The following is an 11,399-nucleotide window of genomic DNA, read 5'->3' on the forward strand; positions in this document are numbered from 1 at the left end:
ATCTTCATATGAATCACTGACATAAAAATTGTCTGTGGACTGAATTTTTAATTCAATTAGATTCATACAACTTAATAACTATTGAATTATATTCAATCTTAATCTATGTGGACAAATTAAGAAAATAATTCAATATTGTATCCTAATTAATTATATTTAACATAACGAAATTTCTTGTGGGATAAATTTCAATGTTTAAATATAATTTATTACAATTTATATCCCTTATAATCAAATGTGATCCTCATAATTTATGTATAATTTTAATTCAATCAAAGATGATGTGACTACTCTTCAATTAATTAAAATCATACGAATCACTAGGATATTAAATTCTTTATGCATAAAATATTTATTCTTCATAATTATTCTTTTCAAAGTATTATCAAAATGATGAATAATTTTATGTAATTTATGTCTGTTATAACTAAATGTGATTAAAAATTAATGTATAATTTTAATTCAATTAAAGATGTTATAGATATTCTTTAATAAATTAAAATTATACGAATCACTAAGACATTAAATCACAAATTTTTAAATATTTATGCTCTTAATAAATGTCTTTCATGTGATCCTCAGCCAACTTAATGTATAATTTTGCATAATTAAGGGTGCTATGACCAAACTTTAATTATTTAAAATTAAACGGTTCACTAGACATAAATTTTGATTTTGTAAATGTCCTTTATGTGATCCTTACCGACTTAATATATAATTTTTCATAATTAAGGGTGATGTGGCTAAACCTTAATTATTTAAAATTATACGGATCACTAGACAATTTTATTTATTTATTTATTTTTATACTTAATAAATGTCCTTAATGTGATCCAAATATGACTTGATGTATAATTTCTCATAATTAAGGGTGTTGTGGCTAAACCTTAATTATGTGAAGTTATACGGATCACTAGACAAAATTTGGGCTTTACTTAAATCTTTATATAATAATATTTAGTAACACAATCAACATTTTCCAGGAGTGCTCCCAGGAAAGATAGGTAGTGCTAAGACCCTTTAAATACCTAACTTCTAGTCAGAGCAACATTCCTCAGATAGACCAGTGGCAAGTCAAGGCAATTTAAACCGATCTATGAAGAACTCCCCCAGATCTTGTTTTCTCATGTCACCTTATAATTATTATTCACTTAATTATCCACGTTTATGTGAATTTTTATAAGTCAAAATTTTTCAATAAATAACTTTATATTCACATTTTTACTTAATATAAACAAATATGTTCCCTATCAGTTTTTCTCTTCAATCAGAGAGTGATAAAGTGATGATCACATTTACATAAAAATGTGGACTCCTCATCAGTTTTTCTCTTTTATCAGAGTAGTGATAAAGTGAAGATTATTTGTTCATTTGTGAACATCTGAAATATTTTATAATATTATATTCACATCTTACTTGATATGTTCATTTCAAATTATAAACAACTTAATATAACTTAATATGAACACAAGGTGAATATTGATGTACCAATTATTTTTCAATATTATTTGCATTTTAAATTTTAAGAATAAATGCAAACATAATATTAAATTTGCATGTACACATCAAACACTTATCCATAATATTTGACATTATATTTAATATGCAAAAATAATTTCTAAACATGTATTAGAAATTATGTCGAACTTGGAATTATTTTAACGTGTACAAATTATTTAACCAAATGCTATATGTATACCGAATTATACATATAACTTAATAACACATTAAATAATAATAAACTTGAATCACCGACGCAATAACAATATTATAATAATAATTTTTTTAAAAAAATAATATTATTATTATTTGCATAATAATTGAAGGCTTCAATTGTGGATCTCAAATCATACACTCCACGTAATTTAATACAATTGAAAACATGTAGGCTACATGTATTAAATACATATATTATTATCAAATTTATTGGTGTGAGCCCCATTTGAAATAATTCTACATGCACGATACTTTTCATTCATATGTATTATTTGATATCAAACTCTCCGTCTTCAACACAGAGTATGCAATATCAATTTTCAGAAACTTTCGTAAATTCAGAAATTTTATTTAATTTTCAAGATTTCAGCCGAGAACTCCAAAGTGCAAACAAGAACAAAATTCTCAGGTAAGTTTCTGAATATTGTATGTTCGTCCTTTAAATTTCAAGTTTCTTACGAAAAAATTAAAATTATTTTCTCAAAATTTCATGATATGAAAACAAATATTTTCAAGGCAGAGGTATCACGGCTGTAGAGCCCAAATTCAGTACACTTATAACCCATGCATTTATTTAATTATTAAAGCATTTATTAAATTGAGTCTTAGTGGGGCATGATTTATTTAAATGCATTATTTTAAATTGTCTATGTCTATGTGATGCACGTTAAAATATTTTTCAAGTGTCATGTTTCAGGCGATCATTCGAGGTGGGATCGAGGACTAGAGACCAGTGACGAGTTTGACAATTTTTAAATGCGGTATTTTTATTTTTAAGTTGAGGTTGGGGAATTTTAAATAATTTATTAAGTTTAGCATTTTATAGCATAATTTAATTATTAGGTGATTTTAAGATTTTAAAAGTTAAAATTTGTGTGTACTTATTTTTAATTGAGGAGTTTGATTAAATTAGTGTGAGTTAACTTTTGTTAGCATTTTAATTAGTTAAATTAGCACCAATTACTCCTAATTAAAACACGCACACATGTTACACACACTCACACACACTTACACATTTTTACACACACCAAAACACACAACACACACCTACACATTTTATTTTCAGATTTTTTTAAAAGAGAAAACCTAGGGTTCCTCCACTCTTGAGCAGCCACCCTCCCTTTTGGATTTCCAGCAAGCTTTCGGTGATTTTTATTGCAAGAAAACGGTGCCACGTTCGTCCCGAAGCAACCTCGAATATTTCCTCGCGTCAGTATTGTCATATTGGTATTTCTAACCATCATAAGACACGTATATTCTGTTATTTCTGCATCGATCTCGTCATATTATGCGTTGTGTTGTTTTTTATGCGTAAAAATACATGTGTGATATGTAGAAGTTTGATCAATGATGTTTGGATCAATTTTAAAGAAGTTTTAGATCTCAAATCTCGTTTTTGCTGTCATTTTTAAAACTGAAATTTTTCGGTCGTGATTCTGAGAAAACTTTCAACATGAAAACTGTAGAAATTTTTGATACCTTCGATTTGACAGTAAATTCGAAATATTTGGATAAAAATTGAGTGAGTTATGGCGTTGTTCGTGAGACTGCTCAAACTGCGTTTTTCCTAAAAATTATGATATTGATGCGTCTTGAAGTTTTAATGTTGCAGGCTTCGTTGGGGATCGACGGGTGATCGCTGCTACGTATAGGTATGCTTAGTATGATGTTGGGTTGGTATTTGGATTGCCGGTTAGTGTCGATAGGCACTTGAATTCATGAGAAGTCATAGGAAACGAATTGATGTCAATTACCGTATTTTTGAATTGTATGTGTCGTAGGATGGACGTCGTTGATTTGGGGTGTTTGTACGAGTTTGGTCAAATGTTAGGGTATACTAGGATGGGTCTCGAGGGTCGGTTCATGGTCCGTACAATCGAGTTTAGAATGATAAGCATCGCATGTAATGAATTCTCGTGAGTTTGCACTTCCCGCAGGTACACAGACCCCCACATGGACCAGGGCACGGGGTCCGTGCCTTTGTTTCCTTCACGGTGTCAAATTTGCGAGCCTACATGGACACCCACACGGACCAGGGCACTGGGTCCGTGCCTTCCCTTTTCTTCACGACAAATTTCACCGCACCTACACGGACCCGGAGCCGGACCTGGGCAAGGGGTCCGTGCCCTTTCTTCTTCACGAGTATTGCTTTTGCGCACCTACACGGACCCATACACGGATCCAGGCACGGGGTCCGTGTAATTCATATTTTTGGGAAATTTTATTTGTGTTTTGGAGTTTCATGCCTTGGGTTAGTACGATAATTTAAATGATGTCAAGTCTCGAGTGTTCTAGAATGTCTTAAGTTATTTATTGAATTCTGGGGTGAGCACGTATGCCTAAGTCTAAGCTATGCAAGTTAAGTATTTAAATTCATGTTAGTATGTGCAGCAGCGGCCCCAAATGAAATCCAACGAATCCCTCAACGCCAAGTAAGTATGTTGACGTGCAAGAAAATATTTTCAAGTTTTTGAGGTATGCTAAATGTCTTGTGACCAATTTATGTATGGGGTAGGAATGCGTTAAATCATGAACGGGGACCAACCCACTCCATTAAAGCATGAACGGGTTTAGATCAGGATTGGAAAGCGTTAAATCATGAACGGGGACCAACCCACCCCGTTAAAGCATGAACGAGGATCTCATGTATGTGGCAGTGGATTCGTCCCTGTCAGCCCAGTACTGTGGTTTAGTCTGATCAGACGATTATGTTATGGGTCACTTGCTTTGAAACATGCCTCTACTCAAAATGATGAAGTTTATGTATGTTCATGTATGTACAAGTATGCAAGCATGTTTAAGAAAAGTTTTATGTTTATGGCACGTCTACGTATGTACGTATGTAAGTTCAAGTTTAAGTGTAAGTTCAAAGTTTCAAGTTATGTATGACCTATTTTAAAGTTGCATGCGGTTTTATTATGTAGTACTTGTTACTCCCAGTTTATACGTGTTGAGTATTTAGACTCACTAGACTTGATCGATGCAGGTGATGATGTTTTCGAGGAGACAAGGGGTGGGGACCAAGGAGCAGGCTTGGACTGAGGAGGAGGCTCAACCCGAGGACCGCCCAAGTTTTAAGCTTTTATGAAAATGTTTAAATACTCTGATTTTATGTTACTGTTTGAGGTCGAGAAAATACTTTTGGTAGACATCATTTCGAGATTTTTCCTGTTGCAACAATTTTGAGGATGAACAGCTGTTTTATCAAATTTTGAAGGTTCATGAATTGTTTAAGAAAATTTTTAATTTTTCCGCAAATTTTGAATAGTAAAAGTACGGTACGTTACAACGGCTCTGATACCAAATGTTAGAGATTTTCTCTAAATCATGTTTCTGAACATATATAAACATGATAATCAAATATGCGGAAGCTAGATCGAGCGTTACCTCCAACCATTGAATCATCTTTAAGTATTATGATTTTCCTCCGATTGAAGCCTTCTAAACACTCCAATATCTCTATAGATGGTGTATTATTCTCTATGAGATTGTATGTTTAGGGACCTCAAACGCTTGTATATATAGGCGTCTCATACCATCAATGAGTTAATGCAAGAGCCGAGAGTCAAAAAAAGAATCGTGTACGCATCTAAATTTTCTTGGCCGTCGTCAATATCAATTTGTACACGCTACTTCTTTTAATATGTGTCACGTTTTTCTTACAATCAGGATCCAAAACTTAAACAAAAGTTCATTGGATGCGAGAAAATTTGAAATTTACTTGGATTTTGTCATATCTCGATTATAAAAACACTAATAATTTATGAATAACAAGATACATAAGATTTGTCGTGTTTCACTATTGATATGTGTAAGGTATGTGATGTATTTTGTTTAACAACAAAACAAGTAAAATCGTATGTTATCGTAAATTTGTTTTTATCAGAATTAAGTGTTACGTGAAATGTTACAATATTTCAGACAACATGCAGCGAAATATATAAGTTGGTAACACAAATTGACTTTAAGTAAATACGATGTATCGAAATAAATTTTGCACAAGTATAAATACTTGCGCGGTGACTCAAGGTAAAAATAATCACTAGAAAACCAACGAGTTTAATCAAAAATCAACACCAATGATTTTAATCAAAGACCAATTTCCTCAATACGTTGAGAAAATAAATTGCTTACAAAGAACCACATTAAACAATATATAAGGAAGCAAAACACGATGTCAAAATTGGAGCAACAAAAACAAATCTTCAGCCAACTCCTTCACAGTTGTTGTCTGCAGATGACTCCAACAATCACGGCAATACGTGGTTTCAGCACTCTTCGATCAGCAACAACATTATAGATTATTTTCTCTAGAGCTTATTGGAGTGCAAATGTGCAATAATATGTATGTGCTTCTGCATAAATCACCTCTCTTTTGCATGAGATGAATCCTCTTATTTAAAGCCATGAGTTTATCAACAAGAGAACCTACACAATATGGAAAGTAATAGTTTTGTTAGAAATAAAGTCTTTTTTAAACAAAGATACCACATCACAAAAATCTTATCATAATTATCACATTATCTAAAATGACAAAACCAAAATTAATTATTCAAGATCATCCCAACAAGAAAGAATTAATTTTGAAAAAAAAATTTAATACGAAAATTATATTTCTCTCAACATGAGAGTTGCATCCACTTATATAACATACAATTGCGAATTTCTATTTGTCAAAAATTTAATTATAAAGTGACGTTCGATGATCGACAAGAAGATAAATTATATATGAATATAATATGGATAACATAAAACGAAATTGACTGATATATCATGAATCGATGAAATGATGTGATGCATCATTGTGGAAACTTAAGTTGGTTCACAAAAATTCATATAGTAAACAAAAAGGTTTTCAAACTTGCACAAAGTTGGTGAATTGGAAACTAATTTTACAAACTATTAATGTACTTTTTCAATACTCTTTTATTTTATATATTATATTATATTATATAACATGAAACGAAGATGGTAATCTTTTTTGTTATAATATTGAAGTGTATACGTGAATTTGAACTCTCTAAAAATGGGAAAAGTCTATTGCACTCCAACCACGGACGAGTTCATTTGGCAATCAAATCTTGTGCCTATATATTGGATATTATCAGGGGAAAATGGAATATAAATATTCGACCAAATGTAAATAAAGCCTAAAAATATTTAATCAGTGTATGAAAGAAATTATTAATGCACAAAACGCGTCTTTCAAATGAATGCGCAAAACGCATGTAAAAACTATTTAATAAACGAAATATGTCATGTCAAAAGAAATTAATAATACACAAAAATTGTAAAAACTTGTGTGAGACGGTCTCACGGGTCGTATTTTATAAGACATGTCTCTTATTTGGGTCATCCATGAAAAATATTAATTTTTACGCTAAAAGTATTATTTTTTATTGTGAATAACGCTAGGATTGACTCGTCTCAAATATAAAGATTCGTGACACCGTCTCACAAGAGACCTGCTCAACGAAAAAGCCGATTCCCAACATATCTCCAACTCCTTTCACAGTTCACATAAATAGCATCTCCACTACTTGTAATCATATTCTATATAAAAGTACTTTTCCTCATTTGTTTGTGGTTTGTATAGTCGATTTTATATATATATAAATGTTTTTTTTTAAAAAATTAAATTTAAAATTTGTAATATTAAAAAAAATTTTCAGAATTTAATAAGTTTTTTTTCAAAAACAAATTCACATAAATTAATTTGTCATTCCAAATAGAGGTATTTTGGAGATTAAAATTATTCATTATCATATTAATTTGTCTTTATTATCCTAAACTTAATATATAATATAACATCATTCACAAAAACTCTTGTGATAATGTCTCACAAATTAATTTGGTAAGATAGATTTTTATATTATTATAATTATGGATTTGGTCGATCATTCTCACGAATATAAATCTATGACATCATCTTACAAGAGACCTACTCAAGAAAATTTGATACCTAAAAAATATACCGAATATGTAATTTTGTAATTTTTAGTGTATATGTATTCATATAATTCCTTAAAAAAATTGCTTTCACTAAAAAAAAACAAAAAAAGAGAAGACCAGATCAACTAGAGTGGATATAAGCGCCATTGATATTGGTGCTCAAGAATATATAATTGCTTTCACTATTTTCCAAACTCCACCCCTTCGGCTTCCTCTTCCTTACGCAGCACCCCCGTCCACATTCTGACTCACTTCTGCTCCAAGTTCATACAATTCCATTTTTCTTGCTCTCCCCAAAACTGAAATAATATCATGCCTTCAAGGAGCTGGAAGCCCAGAGCCAAGAAAATCGTGAAGAATGAGCTGGCCATGGTGGAGCTAGGATATGTGTACAAAGAAGAAATCCATCTTACTGTCAGGAAAACTTCGTTTTTCTTCTCTGGAGATGGCTTCAATGCTTATGACTCCAAAGGTGAACTCGTTTTCAGGGTCGATTCATACGGCCGGGATGCTGGGGAGGCTACTGAACTTGTTCTTATGGATGCCGCAGGCGGATGCATCCTCACTCTCCGCCGCAAGGTAATTGTACATTGGCCAGCTGCTAGCCTAAAGTTTTACTTTTATCGAAAACTTTAATGATTTTTTATAAAAGAGTTGGAATTTTTTAACTGATTGATCCCTTGTTTCACCTGTTTAATTTCTGGAGCAGAGGCCGAGTTTGCATCAGAGGTGGGAAGGGTTCGCCGGGGAGAGAATGGAGGGGCATGATCCACTGTTCAGCGTGCGCAGGTCCTCGTTAATCGGGCGGTCAGCAATCACCGTCGAAGTGTACAGCAATACAGGCGAGGAGTACCAGATAGAGGGTTCCTTCGCTTTCCGGAGCTGCACCGTTTTCAACGCGGAGAAGGAAGCCGTGGCAAAGATCCGCCGCAAAGTGGATGCCTCCACCAATGTTGTGCTGGGGAAAGACGTTTTCTTGCTTTCTTTGAAGCCGGGCTTCGGCGGCGCGTTCGTAATGGCGCTGGTCTTGGTGCTCGATCAGATCGACGGCGACGGTGATTACGCCGGCTGGGATTGGAATTACAGTGTACACCGCCAATAAGGATTAATCAAATCTTTATTGTGTTAGTTTATATTATATTAGTACTTTTTTTTTTGAAACATATTATTAGTACTTCTTTAATTCCACTTTTAGGCGAACTAAACGTAATGAAAATATAATTAATAATTCATGTTAAATCAGATTATTTTATACATAGTCCATAGTTACACACACATATATATATATTTTACAGAAAAACTTGTAACTTTATTAATGTATAATCAAATCATTAATTACAAATTGATCGGTTAAAACGGAAAATTATGAAGAGAATGATGAATCATATTTAGTTATATATATATATATATATATATTATATGCATTCATATAAAGCAAAGCTACGTAATAAAATTACATTTATTATTATAAATATGACAAAATATATTTAGTTATTTATTATATAAAAGTTTCATGAATTTAAGTTTTCAAAGTCTTATTATTTGATGTATAATATAATGTTATGAAAAGTTTCAAAGATAAATTGTATTTTAAGAATTAGGTAAAATGAATCGATTCATATATATATATAATAACTCTAGTCTCTAAGTATTTGTATCAGTAAAATAAATATGCACCACAATTAATTAAGTTATCCACATGAAAGAAAAACTAAACAAAAAAATTTTCAAATCATAAAATATCATATTAAAATTGAAAATTTATAAAACGTATGTACATTCAAAAATTAAATTAAATACAACTAACGTATGCACAGTTGCCTACTTGCCTTAGATTTTTCTTAAAAGATAATATTAATATTACTTTAACTCCAAGATTATGATTTCTGATATTCGTGTAAAATTTTAAGTGTAATTAATTATTAAATTTTTTAAAAAATAGATCAGATGTTCATTATTTTCAAAAGTATAATAATCTTTTGCAAAATTATAATTAAAATATTAGCTTATGAACTCTTAAAATATATATTTTTCAATATTATCTAGTTGGTTTATTTTTCTATTACAAAAGTGCATTAATTTAATCCAAATATTATATTAAAATTAAATAAAAGAGACTGTAAATTATTTAAACACATTAAAAAAAGTTAATAACCGCATAGGTAGGATCTAGTGTGAGATTAGAGACACAAAAGAGCACTCTTTTCGACCGACGTCGAAATCGCAATCGAGGTATATATATGATACTCACGGGAAATTTAGGGTCCGATCCACGCAAGCGTCACTAATCCAGACACGGGCTCCAAAATTACCCTGGGCCTGAAATCACAAATAAGACCGTTAGGAGGGGGCCAGGAGGGTATCCTGGCGTAGCCCCTCCGACGCTCAAGTCAGAGACTGAGGATATATGGGGGAGCAGCTAAGGGCGCTGCTGAAAATAATATAGTGAATCCCCTAACTGAACACTCAAACCTGGTATTTATAGGAGAATACATGGGCCCTTGATGGGCTTGTCTTCCTTTTGAGCTAGGGATGGGCCAAGGGTAATGGGCCCATCCATGGGGTATCACCAGTCTCCCCTCCCGAGTCGAACTGAATCGTAGGTTCAAAGTTCGATTAGATGTGTTGTCCTCGGGTCACCGGGTACGAGTTGTGTATTTTCTTCCGGTCGTTTGTCAGTCTCCAAAGATTTGGAAACAAATTAAATCATATCGCAATCTTGTTATAGTTTTCTCTTCAATTCGTTCACCAGCTCTCCCCCCCATGCCCGAGTCCTCGCCTCGCTACCCTCGCCGAAACCCCATTCAAGCTCGCCCAGCCCCACGCATCCAAGCGCCCAGCCCCGTGCGCCGCGCTTCGCCATCCTCCCGCTCGCCCAGCCGAGCCCCCTGCCCCTCGTCTCCAGCCGAGCGCCCATCCGAGCCCCTCGCTCGCCCAGGCACCCAGCCCCGCGCGTCGCGCCTCGCCATCCTCCCGCTCGCCCTGCTGGGTGCCACGCTCGCCCCTCGCCCAGGCCCACACGCCCGCCTCGCCTGCCTCGCCGTCTCCCTGCCCAGCCGAGCTCGCCCAAGCCCACGCGCCAGCTCCTCGCCACGCTCGCCCCTCGCCCCCTCGCCTGCCAGCACCTCGCCCAAGCTTCGCCCTCGCCACCTCGCCCCCTCGCCTAAGCTCGCCCAGCCGAGCGCCCACGCTCGCCTAGCCAAGCACTCGCCCTCGTCGAGCGCCACGCTCGCCCAGCCAAGCTCTCGCCCGACGCCCGACGCCCACAGCACGCCTGCTCGCCCAGCCAAGCTCTCGCCCGGCGCCCCCAGCACGCCTGCTCACCCAGCCAAGCGCTCATCCCCTCCGAGCGCCACGCTCGCCCCCGCAGAGCGCCACGCTCGCCCAGCCAAGCGCTCACCCGGCGCCCCTAGCACGCCTCACGCCGCTCCACCCTCGCCCAAGTGCGCCTGCTCGTCCAGCGCCCCCCATCTCGCCTCGCACACCCGCTCAGCCCGCCGCCACTCGCTCGCCTCTTCACGCTCGCCCAACGCAGCGAGCGCTCGTCCAGTACGTTGAGAATTTTGATATATTCCCTTGCGAATGGTTGTGTGATTTCTGAAAAAATTATGGGGGCGTTGCCCCCACACCCCCACGACCTGACCGGGCAGGTCGATCCCCGCGACCTGACCGGGCAGGTCGATCCCCGTAAACTCTGCTCCCCGTAAACATCTTTTGTTATCGACTAACCA

At 35.5% G+C, this 11,399-nt stretch overlaps 1 protein-coding gene across 1 annotated transcript; it reads left to right on the forward strand.

Annotated features, from left to right (window-relative positions):
• Positions 1-7,876: 7,876 nt before the first annotated feature.
• On the forward strand, positions 7,877-8,904 carry LOC142529174 (protein LURP-one-related 12-like). The gene is made up of 2 exons (XM_075634633.1): positions 7,877-8,247; positions 8,378-8,904. The coding sequence occupies exons 1-2, from the start codon at positions 7,981-7,983 to the stop codon at positions 8,768-8,770; spliced, it is 660 nt and encodes a 219-aa protein (XP_075490748.1). The 5' UTR covers positions 7,877-7,980; the 3' UTR covers positions 8,771-8,904.
• Positions 8,905-11,399: the final 2,495 nt, after the last annotated feature.

The sequence above is a fragment of the Primulina tabacum genome, chromosome 16, assembly GCF_025594145.1.
Source record: "Primulina tabacum isolate GXHZ01 chromosome 16, ASM2559414v2, whole genome shotgun sequence".
Classification (NCBI taxonomy): Eukaryota; Viridiplantae; Streptophyta; class Magnoliopsida; order Lamiales; family Gesneriaceae; genus Primulina; species Primulina tabacum.

Excerpts from the sequence above, each read along its gene's own strand:
- LOC142529174 (XM_075634633.1), top strand. The coding sequence starts at position 7,981 with ATGCCTTCAAGGAGCTGGAAGCCCAGAGCCAAGAAAATCGTGAAGAAT. Across the intron at positions 8,248-8,377 it reads TCCTCACTCTCCGCCGCAAG|AGGCCGAGTTTGCATCAGAG; the intron begins GTAATTGTACAT and ends TTTCTGGAGCAG.